The sequence below is a fragment of the Lepisma saccharinum genome, chromosome 1 (assembly GCF_977018435.1).
Source record: "Lepisma saccharinum chromosome 1, izLepSacc3.1, whole genome shotgun sequence".
Lineage (NCBI taxonomy): Eukaryota > Metazoa > Arthropoda > Insecta > Zygentoma > Lepismatidae > Lepisma > Lepisma saccharinum.
In genome coordinates this window covers 175,355,025-175,370,943 of record NC_139229.1, presented here as the reverse complement: position 1 = coordinate 175,370,943, position 15,919 = coordinate 175,355,025, and the positions used below count along the sequence as shown (strand labels likewise).

Here is a 15,919-nt window from a genome sequence, read left to right as displayed (position 1 = left end):
TGGGGGTGGGGTGACGACGACATGATTATCTTGCTCTTAGCTTCTTATAATATTTCTCTCATATTTGAAACATCTGATCGATTGTCACTGATCTAAAAAAAAGACTGTAAACTTGAGATGCATCGTTGCAACAGAGAGCGCGCACGTGCACATACACACATATATATAATAGCCTTTGTTATTTTAAATTGGAATTATACAAGTATCGGTATTGGTATCGGTTCAAAGTGATATCAGCTCAGTGCTACTAATTATAATAGAATTTTGGCAATCATTGTCACACGAAATTTAAACCTTCCTTAAAGTAACGAGCACTGTTTGGATTTAAAAAAAAAGTTATTTATGTCGAAAAAAAAACTTCAAAAAATTACCTTATGCATGGCAAGCAATCGTGCTTCCCATGGACAATGTATTTTCACAAGTGACTTTAAGTATCGTAGACTAGTGGGAATTAATGTAGAAGTAAATTGGAACCTTAGTAGAATGCATTTAGTGACTTTATTTTAATGCTGAGAGAACCAAACCTGGCCTGCGTAAACTAACTACGGAAGCATATATTGAACAAAATCTTAAGTAATCACTAAAACTTCGCAGTATGTGTTAAAAAAGTAAATCAAAATCGAACCATCTTAAAATTGCATTCATAGCATGATGAAATTGCAATAAAACAAAAGGAACTTCGGCCTAATAGACAATGGACCATTTTAGTATGACATCACTGAGCAAGATTGAGTCCAAACAAACCTGACAAGTGGTTTTTCCCTATTTCATAGCATTGCATTGGATTTTGCATCGGAAGGAGTAGCTAGCTTTAAGGATTGTGACAGGAGTCATGAAACTATATTGTGATGTATATTGTACATAAAGAGAGAGATGAAATCTTACTCTGTAATTCTTTACCTCATGCTCTGTAAGGTATGCGTAATATATCATGGTATTCTCCTAAATATCATCATTACATGGATGTACAATACACAGCACAATTTTGTAGATTTCAGCGAAAAATGCAGGTTTGACCAGGACTCGAACCTGGGTCTCTGGCATATTGTGCGATTTCTATACCAACTCTACTACCGAGCCAGCCTGGCTTCACCTGAATTTTTACTGTTTTACCTGTGTGGAATCATCTCAGTCAGTGTCATCACAACAGGATATGTTGCCTTTGAAGCACTGTACACGTAGACGTTGCCTGAAACTTCTACATAGTACATTTCCTATATGTGCCAAATTTTCATGTAATTTACATCTCGGTAACAATTCAGATTGGTTTATGATTTTTTTTAAATTCTCCTAGCAGAAAGACTAATTATTGTAGAATTTTGGAAATCATTGTCACACGAAATTTGAACCTTCCTTAAAAGTAATGACCACTGTTTGGATTTCGAAAAAAGTTATTTATGTTGATTTGATTTGATTTTGATTTATTTTACTTCGCGTTTTGTGCCTCTTGGCTAATTTGCGAAGATGGGGATGAGTAATGAAATGATGAATGGACATTCACAAACATCCAAGCCCGAGTGGGATTCGAACCCGGGACCCCTAGCATTGTAGCGCGATGAGCTAACCACTCGGCCACGGGGTCCGGCTTATTTATGTTGAAAAAAACAACTTAAAAATTACCTTACACAAGCATCGTAGACTAGTGGGAATGAATGTAGAAGTAAATTGGAACCTTAGTAGAATTCATTTAGGGACTTTAATGCTAACCTAACCACGAAAGTATATATTGAACAAAATATTAAGTAATTGCTAAAACTCCACAGTATGTGTTAACAGACGTCTTAAAAAATTGAAGCTTGTAAAAATTGCATTCGTAGCATGATGAAATCACAATAAAACAAAATGAACTTGGGCCTACATCTCTATGCTGGGAGAAACTAGGCAATGTCGACATTGAGGATGGGAGGATTATATCACAATGTATGTTTTTCACACAATGTTGGTGGAGACTTCTTCTACACCTTGTCATGCCACAAATGGGTCAAAACCTTACAAATCTGATTCTTATCTCACACAATACCATAATTTAGGTATGACATCCATAAAATTACATCTGGTTTCAACAATGTTACCTGCAATTACGACAGTTACATTAAATGGTACCAGTTTCATAGATCGGAGACACATTAAAATCGGATAATTTGTGTTTATGGTTCGTACTTACCAATTGTGTATTGCGGAACATAGTTCAAGATACCATTATGCTTTTTACACAAAAAAAATGCAATTTTTCCCATTCTGAGTGCTTTTTTTTATTCTTTTTCGCTTCCAGAACACACAATATGACTCTGCAACTGTCCCCAGTGTGGAGCAGTCTGTTGCAATATTTTAAATAAAAAATAACTTTTCAAATGTTACTTAACATATTAGTATATTAACCAAATTCTAGTCACTCTAGTAACGAATAACAAACAAAATAACATCAACATTGAAGAGAGTAGCACAACAGAATTTTCTTCATTCTTTTCAGATTATGCTCAAAACTGAATAACAAAATATAATAACACCATTAAGTCTCGTTTCCATGATTATGAAAAAATATAAATATGCTGACCAAGCCAGTAATTTATTTTATTAAAAACATAAACTAAACGTAACGTTTCAACCTTCTAGCAAAGTCTTCATCAGACTCTGTATCAAGTACAAAAGTAACAAGATACACAAAAAGGGCATTATATATACACACAAACTTTACTCCCTCCAGACTATTAGAAAGTTGTTAGGAACTTTCTAGCAGGTGGCTTTCACTTTCCAACTGTACTTTCACCTAAAAGGCTAAACATAATTACTTTCATATAGAATGTGAAGAGATATTCATATTGAATATCTCACGCTCTTTTTCCTTAATTTTTCTCCCTTCTCCTCTCCTCTTTCTCTCTTGTCCTTTCCACTCTTTCTAACACTTTCTTCCATTCTTTGTTTAAGAATGCAAACAAGAAAAAGGAAAACAGAGAAGAGGAAGGGATTATCTACGAAGTAACATGTAAAGAATGTCAGAGTTTGTACATAGGAGAAACGAAAAAGAGACTAAAAGATAGGTTGAAACAACATAGGGATGTTGTACGACTTAAGAGAGAGAGAAATGCGATATTTAAACACACGAGAGAAACAGGACATGACAGAGTGGGATGAGGCTAAGCAGATAGGAAGGGAGAAGAGAATGCTAGTGAGAAAATGGAAGGAAGCCAAGGAAATAGAGAAGAAAGGTGAAGAAGACACAATGAACTGGAATGGGGGACTGAAGTTAAACAAAGAATGGAAGAAAGTGTTAGAAAGAGTGGAAAGGACAAGAGAGAAAGAGGAGAGGAGAAGGGAGAAAAATTAAGGAAAAAGAGCGTGAGATATTCAATATGAATATCTCTTCACATTCTATATGAAAGTAATTATGTTTAGCCTTTTAGGTGAAAGTACAGTTGGAAAGTGAAAGCCACCTGCTAGAAAGTTCCTAACAACTTTCTAATAGTCTGGAGGGAGTAAAGTTTGTGTGTATATATAATGCCCTTTTTGTGTATCTTGTTACTTTTGTACTTGATACAGTCTCTGATGAAGACCTTGCTAGAAGGTTGAAACGTTACGTTTAGTTTATGTTTTTAATAAAATAAATTACTGCCTTGGGCAGCATATTTATATTTTTTCACAAAATATAATTGTAAAATGTCTTTGAATTAAAGAACTGTTGCAATAGCCTCCTCCTCCGGTTGAAAACCTTGACATCATACTTTGGTTTTAGAAATACGTATATTTTTCAAACGTAACATCTTCAATGTATCATCTTCACTTCTTCTTCTACTACTTCTTTGGCAGCAATCTCATTCTTTTCACATCTTCTTTACAGCCATCTTCAGTAGATTTCTTCTTTACTGCAATCTCATTACCATTACTATTTTATAACCATCTTATGTCCATTTAAAAAGGTTTTATTCTTCACGAGTGCACTTCTTCCCTTTGAAGCTATATGTGCAAATGAAGTCCTTCATTATAATGGTACACCATATTACATTAAACTTACATTATATATATTTCTTCTTATCATTCTTTCAGCGAGACACTTCGTATATTTTCTTCTTGGCGTTTCCGCTTTTATTCGTGTTAGACACTTGTCTTTGATACATTGAAATGTCAGACAAATAAAACACATGGCTTGTGAGAGGAGAAGCCAAACATAAGTTCTTCCATAAAAGACAATATGATGATCAACAGAACATAAACAAACAGATGAAATACAATAAATTCATGCTGTTTTACACACGATAATAAGAAACAATGAGCTTTCTTGTAACAGCGATGATCAACTCACTGTTCAAATAAATTAACTTAACCTTACAGATGAAACAGGATTATCCGTTCTAGCATCCGAGTAATTTATCGAATTACGAGAATTATTACAAACACTGTCACTATTCTGATTAGTATTACAATTAAGTGTATACTGGCCACTAATATAAGATGATTGTTCATCAACATTTGCATTTCTTCTAACATCAGAACTTCCATTATTATTAGATCTGGATGGATAATCTTCACGTCTGAAGTTAGAATTATTTCACGCTTTTATTAGTTCTTTCAAACTGCCTTCTTGAGGGATTGCGTTCAAATCTTCTGGGAGATGCGCGATGGTTTACATTGATTCCTGCATTTTCAGTCTGTGTTGTAGAATCATAAGAATTCCGCTCAACATTTACTTGCCTGACGAAGTATTTTGGTCTGTCGAAACTTCTCTCTCTTGTCAATATTACTTAATTCTTTATCTGGTTGTAGAACGTCTCTAACCATACTAGTACAAATAACATCGCTTTGCTCTAAGTTAATGCATTTCTCATTTAAATCCTTAAGCATAGAATCAAATTCTTGCAACTTTACCTGCGTAGTATTCATATTTGTTTGTAGTGTACTTATAGAAGTTTCATGTTGGCACAACTGGTTTGATACGTGTTGTTTTAACTCATCATCATGATGGTTTAGTTTTGATTCAAGATCACTGACCTTCGAATTTAATAAAGTTACTTCATCATTTAGCTGATTGACAAGAATCAGAAACCTGCTGCAACTTATTTTCTATATGTTTTTCAGTACTTTGCTGCAACCTAACCAATTTTGTGCCCCAAACTTCACAGTTTGTTTGTAAACTTTTGCGCAGCGTTTCAGTGTTCTGATCAAGTCTATCTTGTAACCTATTCTCCAAAGTTTCAGTGTTCTGAAGTAACCTATTCTCCAGCGTTTTGGTATTCTGGAGCAACTTGTCTTGCAAGCTATTCTCCAACATTGCAGTGTTTCAACCTTCTTCACCGAAAAATACCTACTATAGTGTTAGTCACCGGTGGAAATTATACATTATGCACTGGTAGCTGACGGATAGCCCCACGAACCATTATGCACTGTAGCTGACCGATACCCCACGAACCATTTCCGATAAGGTTAGGTTAGGTTTGGTTACGTTAGACAAGCATAGTAAAAAAAAGGGGGGTTTGAAACACTGACAGGGGCTTACGTCATCAAACATACGCAGCATCCGGTTGTCATAGGGCAAGCAAATGAAAGCAATAGCAATTGTGCGTCGGTGAGATATTTCTCTTGAAAAATACATGACTTCCTGGTCAAATATATTCCACGATTAAACAAAATACCTCGACGAACGTTGTAAACCTTGGAGAAACTCATTTCCGTAAGTAGTTTCTTGTATAAAATTCAAGAAATGTGTCTCCGATGTATAAAACTGTTACCAGAAAAAATACTTCTGCAAAGGAAAAATGCAGTGAGCAGTTGTCTTCTTAATTATATGTATTGTCCGAAAGTTACTATTGTATAATCACAATAATAATAATATAATGCTGATTGAAAAAAATTAACGCTCTTCAGCCAACTTGCGCATATACATTAACAATTTCAACCTTTCGGTAGCATCCTGTTATATTATTTTCACTCTCGAATTTCATCTCATTGTTGACATTTTCAACATCCGCGATATCACCCGTAGTAAAGCTTTTGCGTGACTGCATCATTTAATAAGTTAGATACTCATCAATATTCCCTAACTCTCTCCCTTTCTCTACACAGAGAATGACATTTCAATCATGTATAAGTAATATTGCATTGCATCCATGAAAAAAATTCATATGCAATCCTGCTTCGTTTACAGTTAATGTATACTACGAAGATTTTTATATGTACGTTACAACCACATGTTTTAAACAGAATGCTATTACATATACTGTTTTATGATACACACTACAAAAGCTATAAAAATAAACTTACCGGTACCACGTTTTCTACTATGGCTGACTGCTTGGTTTAGTTGGTGTGCTTTCTTGTTTCTTTGCCGAATACCGATTACCGGTGTCAGAGACAGAAGACGCCAAATAGTTTATACGTTCATCCAACAGATGGCAACACAGACTTCATATCTTGCGGCCGCCTCTACAAAAATACAGCATCCTGTCTGTTCATCATTCTCAAGAATGCTAGTTTTTTGCGAGCTAACAATGACCCAGGATGCAAGGAAAAAGACACAGGTGAGAAAAACTCAATGCTTCAACTTACCTGCTTCCATGCTTACAAAAAAATTGAAATAATTCGTTGCAAATACTAGCTTTTATTCATTTGTAAATTGTAATGCATAACAATATATTTCTGACTGATAATCCCCGCTTCAAATACAAATTCATACAATAGAGTACGTAATTACAACAGTGCATGAACACAGATAGAGCATGTCTTCATATGCATTGGATTTCATGCATGCATGAACTAACAATAGCAGTAAATACTCAACGGAAGTCTTTTTTGAGGCGTTATCATCAAATATGTCTTAAAAGGGTTCAAAAATTATTTACGCCGCGCGTAGTCGCGTAGCTACATGTAATTGTAATTCCAATTAAAATAATGAATGTTGCCAATGCATATATATTCTAATTATTTTATTAGTTACTATTTTGTTACTATATATATATTCTAATATATATTACTGCACGGAAAGGCTAAATTCACTAATTGCGCGCGTTCCTGATTTTGCATGGATACTCAGTTTTCATCCATGTGCTTTTTATTTCTATGTTACATACAGTTGTTTATTTGTTTTTAAATTCACTTTATGCACATAAAGGCTAATCGGGACTGGACCTACAGTTTAAAGTGGGATCCGAACCACTACGTGCCTGCACCGGATATCGAACCGCGGCCTTTTTTTATTACAATGCGACGATGTTACCACTATGCCATCGGGGAGGCCCTTGTGTTACACTTGCGGGTCGACAATTATTATTATTTTCTTTCTAATTCGTGTCAGTGAAGTTATGTTTGGCGCAATCGATATTTCGATAATAAGATGTACATCTATGACCTGTCAATAAATAAAAAAGCTATTTTTAACGCCGTAAGTTACTTGATGCATTTTTTTTTTATTGGAAACTACATCCGTACCATATCCGCCAAACTCGTGAAAGAACAATGCATATAAATATAAAAACAAAGTTAATTTCGGTTGGTATTTGCTAATTTAACGTCGCTTTTCTACATTTACATGCCATAGTAGCTTCTGTTCAGTGACGTGCACTGAGGAGTAGCTAGTCTAGCAGAGATAGATTAATCAATCTCACATCTCTAATTATTTTCAAATCACAATATTTATTGTCTTGTTAAAGCCACAGTTCATATGCAACACTTTATTTTTCATACGCTTCTCGTCCCTCAGTGTGATCCGCGGACAAAACTGGCCTAGCTCGCTCTTCTTCCGCCTTAGCAGTTCCAGGTAGAAACGGGTTTCCTAAGGAAAAGCGAAGATTTCTGCCTCTACCTCCCTTGCCCCTTGCCACCCGCTGGAATGGTTGAAAGCCCGTGCTTTCAGGTCCCTCAGGACAGATAGGGGATTGGTTTCTATTCGATTCCTTTGTAAATCCTCTAAAGAACTCAAGGGAAAATTTTCTGCAGTACTTATGTTCTCTGTATTTACACAACATTTTACACGTTGTACAATATGTATGTATAATATGGGATGTAGTTTTATTATTTATGAAATGGGAATGTGTTATGCGCAGACAATAATGTTATGCTTTCTTTCTTTCTTTCTTTTTTTTTTCCAAATATGGAATATAAAATGATTAAATTACAGGCTCGGTCTCTCTCTCGCTCTCGTTTTAGTAGTGTTTTTTTTAAATATACTAATCTCTTGGTCTCCAACGGATGTATTTATTTGGGCAAGAGAACGCACATTCATATTGTTGTTGGTTTGGTTTATTTTACTTTGAATTCTGCCACATTTGGTTATCGTGAAAATGAGGATGATGTGAAGAAATTAGTGAAGAGACCTCGAACAATCCAGGCCGGGATTCGAACCCGTGATGAGCATGCATTCTTGTTCCTGTGTTGTACTCTGCAATGAATAATGAAATAATTTGAAATGAAAAATGTATCTCAGAACTCAAGAAGCCAAATTAATATTATTGGAGAAACTACAATAAAAGTGTGTTTTGTTACCTGTTTTGTTTCTGTGCATAAAGTGGACTTAAAACACCAAATCAACCAACCAGGAGGGAGTGGTTATCACAGCGTGCTAGGACACCAGGAGTTCCGGGTTCGAACCCTTACCCAGGTATAGATGTTATTTGTGTTTGCCCCTTCATTAATTTATCGTAACATCTTCGCAATTAACCAAATGTGAGAAAAAAGCGACGCTAAATAACAATAATCAAGTCAAATATTTGATTGATTGCTTGATTTGGTTTATTTTACTTAGCTTTTCCTCCACTTTTGGCTAATCGAGAAGATGACACAATATAATTGATGAAGGGACACACTCAAAGAATACCCATGGCCATGCCGAGATTCAAACCCAGGATCTCTGGCTTAGTAGTCAAATCAAATCTTTTTTTTTTAAATGGGGTGGGGGTTACTTGTATTTCTTTTTAGTACTCCTTCATCATTTTGCAATCTTTTCCTGTTATTGACGTTCTATTTTTAGGAATACTGGGTCCTAAAGGGGGGAGGGGTATGAGCCACACCAACCAACCCTTGAGCACTCCACTGATTGCTACCCCAAGTGTCGACGTCACCGCACGTCACTACTTCTGTTAGTTGGCATACCCCAAATGTTTAGAGCATACATTCAAACTACTTTCTTAATTATTACCAGAGAATCTAGGTATTAATAGAGACAATTGAGGGCTACGGACGTGACATGTGACATTGAAGTGAAGGATAAACAAGACTAGCAGAATCTAATAGTAGCAGGACAAAAGAATACTCAATATGGAATTAGCTTTCATGTATTTCTTGCACCTGCAGGGGGGCCACACGGGGCAATTGCCCCCTTCGATTTCAAATTTTATGCAAGTAGAAATGCATTTCGTAAAATTTTCATGCTCGCTTTGCTCGCAATAGCGTCTATTCTTACGGTCTCATCAAGTTCAGAGCCGTACCTAGGGGGCGGCTGGAGTCAGTCCTGGGCGCCGAACGATCTAAATGAAACAAGTTGTAAAATTAAGAGATTGCCATGGCAACCCGTGGAATTATTGGCACCCTATTAAATCGATATTGTTTTCAATTTGCAAGAAAAAATGGATGTATTTTTTTTTGCTCGCTATTTTCTCACTTTTTGTAATGCATTGTAAATTACCAGAGAAAGAAGTGAGACCAAATATATACTTCAGACCACAGAGAAGATAATTTTATCTTCTCTGTGTTCAGACTGTTGCTGCTAAATAGTTCTGTCTTAGATGCATGAACAATTGTTTGGAGGAAAAGGAGCGCGCACATGTGAGAGATTTGGATTGATTGATTTGGTGTTTTAAGTCCACTTTATGCACAGTAATGCTAATCGGGACTGGATCTACAGTTTAAAGTGGGATCCGAACCACTATGTGCCTGCGCCGGGAATCGAACCCGGAACTCCTTGATTACAAGTCGACGACGCTACCACTGCGCCATTCCTCACACCTCAAGACCACCTCTGCACCCACGAAAGGTTATGCTCTCTGTATGGTGGAATTGTCGGCAAGTGGTGCATTACGAGCTTCTTCCATCTGGTCAGACCATCACTGCTGACCTCTACTCTCAGCAGTTGCAAAGGGTGCACCGTGAATTGCGGCAGAAGGAGCCTGCATTGGTGAATCGCAAGGGTGTGCTGTTCCTGCACGACAATGCCAAGCCACATGTGGCAAAGAGGACCCGAGAGACCCTTCAGCAACTTGGCTGGGAGACACTGTGCCATCCACCATATTCACCGGACCTTGCACCAACAGATTACCACCTGTTTCATTCCCTCGACAACCACCTCTGTGGGAGATCCTTCGCAAATGAGGGAGACCTGCGGAACACACTCACGGACTTCTTTGTATCCAAGCCCGCTGAGTTTTATCACCAGGGTATTGTGCAGCTACAGGAACGTTGGCAAAAGGTGTTGGATGCTGATGGAGATTACTTCGAAACCTAAAGGTACGTACCGTCCACTGTATTGCTCTTTGTTTATCACTGCTCTAGAACGGCAAGAACTTTTTTGGTTAACTTGTACTTCCACTGAGACGGGTTCTATTCCGACACAACTGCATACTTGCAAGAAAACAGTTATTTAGTTTGTAAAATATAGACAAAATAATATATCCATTAGCAGGTATGTACTTGATCGGTTGCAATCACTGTGCAGACGAACTAGGATCCGCAGATTCGCTAACTGGAGTTTGTATTGCGCTGAAGAATCGCTGAAAATCAAGAGCGCGTGGAATCCGTGATTGATTAATAATGGTGCTATGCAGTGGCGGCTGGCAGCTAGTGTGATGGGTAGTGCCAACGTGATCAATAAATCGAAAAATTTTTGCTAGCATATGTCATATAAATCTAATGAAAGAGGTAATTTTAATGAAACTTTGTTTATTAAAATTGCAGACAAAAATTCAGAGTTCCTAAGATTGGTTTATTTTACTTCGCATTTGTACTACTTTTGGCTAATCGCGAAGATAAGGATGAGTGAACACTCACAAAGAACACCGATGCCCAGGCTGAAATTCGAACCCGTGATCCCTGGCGTCGTAGCATGCTGTGCACGGAGGTCGGACAGAGTTTCTAAGAAATAAGTGCGACTATTAAAATTTCGACGCCTGTGACCTTTACCACTTTTTTTTTAAAAAAAAAGAATATAAAAAAAAGAATTGATGTATGTATGATGTATGTATGGCGTGGGACGGCCAATTTGTTTAACTTTTAATTTAATATCGTATATTACCTTGGAAAACGGTGTACGTAATAATGCTCTAATCTGACTCATCTTCTAATGTACGTAATAATGCTCTAATCTGACTCTATCCTTCCTTTCACACACCATCGGACACTTTCACTTTAAAAAGAAAAACACTGAACAATTAGAGACCCCGAGTCGAACACGGTATTCTCGCCTTGCTTTGTTTATAATTTGCAACCCCAGCACGGTAGACCCGATGTAACTAACAAGTGGAATATGATTATCTGCTAAATGAACTGTAGATCTACAATTTTTAAAATTCAATGCAAGAAATTGAATTATATCTCCAAGTGAAATTCTTATACTGATAGATTTTTCCGTGTAATTTTTCACAAATATTAAAGTAAAAACATCGCCTGGTGATGCGAATTCCCTTTGATATTTAGACAATTCTATTGTACAGAAAATTTCTTCAATATTGTCAACGTCAGTTGCAACACGTGAGTGTCTGTGTGCGTGAGAGCAAGGGATATATCTTTTCTTAAGGAAGAAATCGATAACAAAAAAGTCTGGATGGCTCCTTAGACGCATCTATCTAAATGGTTATATACATTTGGGAAGATATTAACTTTGTTGTTCCCAAATAGGCAGGCAAGTATCTTTCTCGTGAATTACTTCTCCAACGAGTATTAAAATCGGTCAGGATTAGTCACTTCTCTATGAAGTTTTCAACTATGTCAACACAATGCGAGAGCTCTCGCATCGTGCCAGTCGAAAAGGGGCACGGTTGGTTGTCTTATGGCTACGATCTCCTTCCTCGTTCCCTGCGGATACTTTATCATGCCTCCGCACATGCCTCTGCGCAACGGTCAGTCTATGCTGGCCCAGAGCAAGAGAGAGAACAGCTGGGGATGCGGCGCAGGAATTGAGGGGGCCGTAAGCTCGAACGCTTACGAGATTTGAATCTCCTCGTTCGTAAATGTATTCATTTAACTATATTTTGGCGAAGCAAGTGCTTTTTTTTCGTCTGAGGGAAGAGCCATGGCACGGCGGCTCTCCCCTCAGAGCCGCCGCTTGTGCTATATACACAGCGGCGAGAATGGCTGAATCGAGGTCTCATGTTCAGCGCGCGGTTTTACCCGAGTGTTATTGTGGGCTTCATCAAGGGAAAAGCTCTTCAAATCAAGCAAGTTGTTTTAAATGCATAATCCTCCTTGCGACAACATGATCAAAGTAAAACAGGGCGTGGGGTGATTTGCCGTCAATGTGCGCACGAACTGTATCACGGGTGCTGAATGATTTGCGGTTTAAGTTTAGGAAGAGGGTACGATTGTTTGTTTGACGACAAAATAATCTCCGTGGTATTAAAAGATATCGCCGTGATAAGAAACATGTTTATTATTTGGACGAGAGGTGCTTTATCTCAGTGGGGGATGGAGCGGGGACATACATTGAATCAAACATTGAAGGACACCACCGTGCAAAACCACCGCCAGGGCTGAAGAAACCGACGAGAAAAGAAGAGGGGAAGGGGGAGGCTTATTGTTTCACCCACTGGCGGCAATGAAGTCTTTGTTGAAGGCGCATATTTACTGTTCTTTTAATTATCAGCAAGAAATAGACAGACCAAGATTTGAATCCTGGTTTAGTGAAGTGATTCATAAATTGAAACCAGAGTAATAGCAGCAGACAATGCACCTGATTGTCACCAATAACAAATCATGCTTCTTTTGCTGGTATAACTTGAAGTGCGTGTGTCTTACAGTAACGGATGTATTGCGAACGAAGCAACCAAGTTTTTCATAAATGTATTTCTTAAACCAAAAACAATAATTTGTCTAGAGGAGCCTATCGTTGTTTACTTTTATATTTTTTATTTTTCTTTTTGCGTGCTCGAAATACACACACATACTCTCATGTTTAGAAGTTATTTCGCATTTATATTAAGTAATGACACATTTATTAAATAATCTATGCGCAGAAAGTACTTCTAAAATGTCATGTTTCAGGAGACAAAGAGAAGCAAAAATACATTCCACTTGACATGCATGCGGGTTTTGATGTGTTGTGCGGTTGGCAATACTGTGGATTTTCTCAGTGTCTATAGATCGACCACAAGGAAAAAAACCTTGGGACGAGAAGTCCCCGCGCAGCTTTCCCTTCTTCCCTCCACCTCGAGCCATAAGGAAGCATTGTCCACTCTCCCCCTCCCCTACTCGCGGGGGGTACGGTGCACAGGAGCCGCGGGTCTGCGCAAGTTGTTTTGCTCGTGGTTCCACTATACCATGTAAGCAGCTCGGCGGTTGAGGCAAGACTGGCACGGAAGATTCTGAGCTCAGTTCTCGCGCGGATTGATACATAAAACCTGCTGCAAACTTAGCTTGACGCTTGGCTTAGTCAAGTTGGCAGAGCATGTTGATTGATTTGGGTTATTTTAGTTCGCATTTCTACCACCTTTGGCTAATCGCGAAGATAATGATTGGTAGAGATAACAAAAAAAAATCAATCGCCAGCCCCTTTTTTCTCAGGGGCTAGCATTTTTTTCCCGAAAGCCTTGAATCCAACTAAGATAAAGTTACACATTTTGAAATGTGACCTTAAAACATATGATTTATTAATTAGCACAAGATTGGGTTACAAGTTACTAATTCTTGTGCCGGAGTGGCATTCTTAAAGAAGGCTCAACTGGTAACAGTATGAATAGCTATGCAATACATTCTAAACATGGCCGACTCTACCATATCACTGCAGATATTAAAATTCGACTAGCAACAGTGCAAAAATTTAAAATGACATGTTTATTAATGTGATTTAATGACATGTGTGATACAAAAACACACACACATTAAAGAACATATACTGTACTCGTTATTTTTTTTAAGAAGAATGAAAATTTCCATAAGCTGTTCGAAATATTAGAAAAAAAGCTGAATTTCGAAATTCAGACGCCTAGGCGACTGGCACCTTGTATTTTCCTACCCCTGGATGATATGATGAAATTGATGAAGGGACACTTACAAAGAAGACATATGCCCAGGCCGGGATTCGAACTCTACACCCCTGGCGCGTAGCGCGCTGCTCTAACCATTCCGCCACGGAAGCCGGCTTAGCACAGCATGTAGTGGCGGAATTTAGTTATATTCAGTTGCATGTTCAGAGCGGCTAAAGTTATTCGTTCTTAGTTTTAGCAGCTTCCAGACAGGCCCATAAGCTTGGAAAGTTTTGTTCACGGTTCCCTTGCACACCTGTGTGCATACAACACCATTCTCTCTTGGGAGAAAGAGTTTCGTCCCGGCCTTGGTTAAGAGGGAAAAAATGACGTCATACCAGAGAAAAATTAGTGTACTTTGGGCACGTGCAGTCTGTTGTCCATTGTTCTCATTTCGTAACGCCATTTACATAATTTATTTCGCCTCTTTTGTTTTCTCTTTTCAGGCATTCCGGTTTCTCTTCGTGGCGTTCCTATTGTCTAACTTGATTGGGATGGTTGCGATGGTCCCGGCATCCCCCGCGGACAAACTCTGGGACGAAATCTCCAATGTGAAATCAATGATGTCATCGATTTCAGGTAAATTGGCTAGCGTCCTTATTTCCATTGGGGGTCTAAAGACATGCATATACTCTATTCTCTGTCCGCTCTAAGATCGAAGTCAATGTAAACAAATACACGTGGCTTCCCCTTGGTTGTTCGAATTGCAGCTGCGCAGGAATCTTGCTCATTAGTGCATGAGATAGGGACAGCTCACTCAAGGTAGCTGCTATATTTAAGTGGTAGGACCTTGTATTTGGAGATGTACAGGAAAATAACAGCAGGGCTGACACATAGAAAAGTCACGTGGTTTTGTTTACTTGAATAGTGGATAGAGAATAGAATCGTGTCTATTTAAGGCGAAGAGTGAAAGTTTCGCACCAGGCGGGTACTAAAAATAACTACAACTATACAAGACAGTATGAATTTCTCCCCATATTGCAAGTGGAAGCGGTTTTTCAAATTGATTGTTATTAAGCTATACACAATATTTGAAAAAATAATAAAAATTTTCAGAATTCCCATACATTCCTTATAGAGGAAAAACAAACGCAACAACTTCAGCTTCAAGTTACGGCTAATCTAACGGCAGTTTTTGACTTGTCCAACGACAAATTAACTCTTTAACGTGCCCTTTTTCCGTTCATGTGTTTTTCTACGCCATCGGAAGTTTGATATTCCAAGAGAACAAGTAGAATAATGCATGGCAGTAGGCAGGGGGATTAACTTATAATTGTTCCCATTGACGTCTCAAAAAATGGAATAATAGAAGTAATAACAATAATAGTTATTTTATAATAATAATAATTAAAATTTAATAGTAATAATAATAATAAGAATATTACTGTCATTATATCCTTGAGGAGACTTTTCTACTCGATCCATCAGATGAGTGAATATGCAGCACAACACCCTGTATTCAATTTTCTTTCGTTTCATACAGTGTGTACTGAAATGCACAGATTTTAGGCACCTTCAAGAACAAGCTTTATAAGTAAGAGAGAGAAATTTTAGTCATAAAGTTTATGTTGTTTGACCAGTCACATAAAACTTATTTTTTGGAATTTTGAAAACTAGAACCAGTTACTCTTTGAATTAAATGGTAGAATATTATAAGAAAACATCATAACCTGGTGCTTGTATTGTAACCTCAATTATTCAATCTAACGCAGTTATTTGGTTATTCTGTTCGAATACTAACTAACTGGATTTTCTTTCTGATAAAA

General features: G+C 37.7%; 2 protein-coding genes across 2 annotated transcripts in view; one reads left to right on the top strand and one right to left on the bottom strand.

Moving 5' to 3' along the window:
* LOC146004382 (interleukin enhancer-binding factor 2 homolog) overlaps positions 1-6,385 on the bottom strand; it is a 29,479-nt gene extending 23,094 nt beyond the window's left edge. Inside the window, exon 1 of the mRNA XM_083143189.1 lies at positions 6,253-6,385. The gene's annotated coding sequence lies outside the window, so the exon portion shown is untranslated. The remainder of the gene's footprint in view (positions 1-6,252) is intronic.
* A 32-nt stretch (positions 6,386-6,417) lies between these two features.
* The window catches only part of LOC146004374 (uncharacterized), a 55,296-nt gene continuing 45,794 nt past the window's right edge, over positions 6,418-15,919 (top strand). The window contains exons 1-2 of the mRNA XM_083143177.1: positions 6,418-6,509; positions 14,600-14,732. Coding sequence (XP_082999303.1) covers positions 6,456-6,509; positions 14,600-14,732 — 187 coding nt within the window. The 5' untranslated portion in view covers positions 6,418-6,455. The remainder of the gene's footprint in view (positions 6,510-14,599; positions 14,733-15,919) is intronic.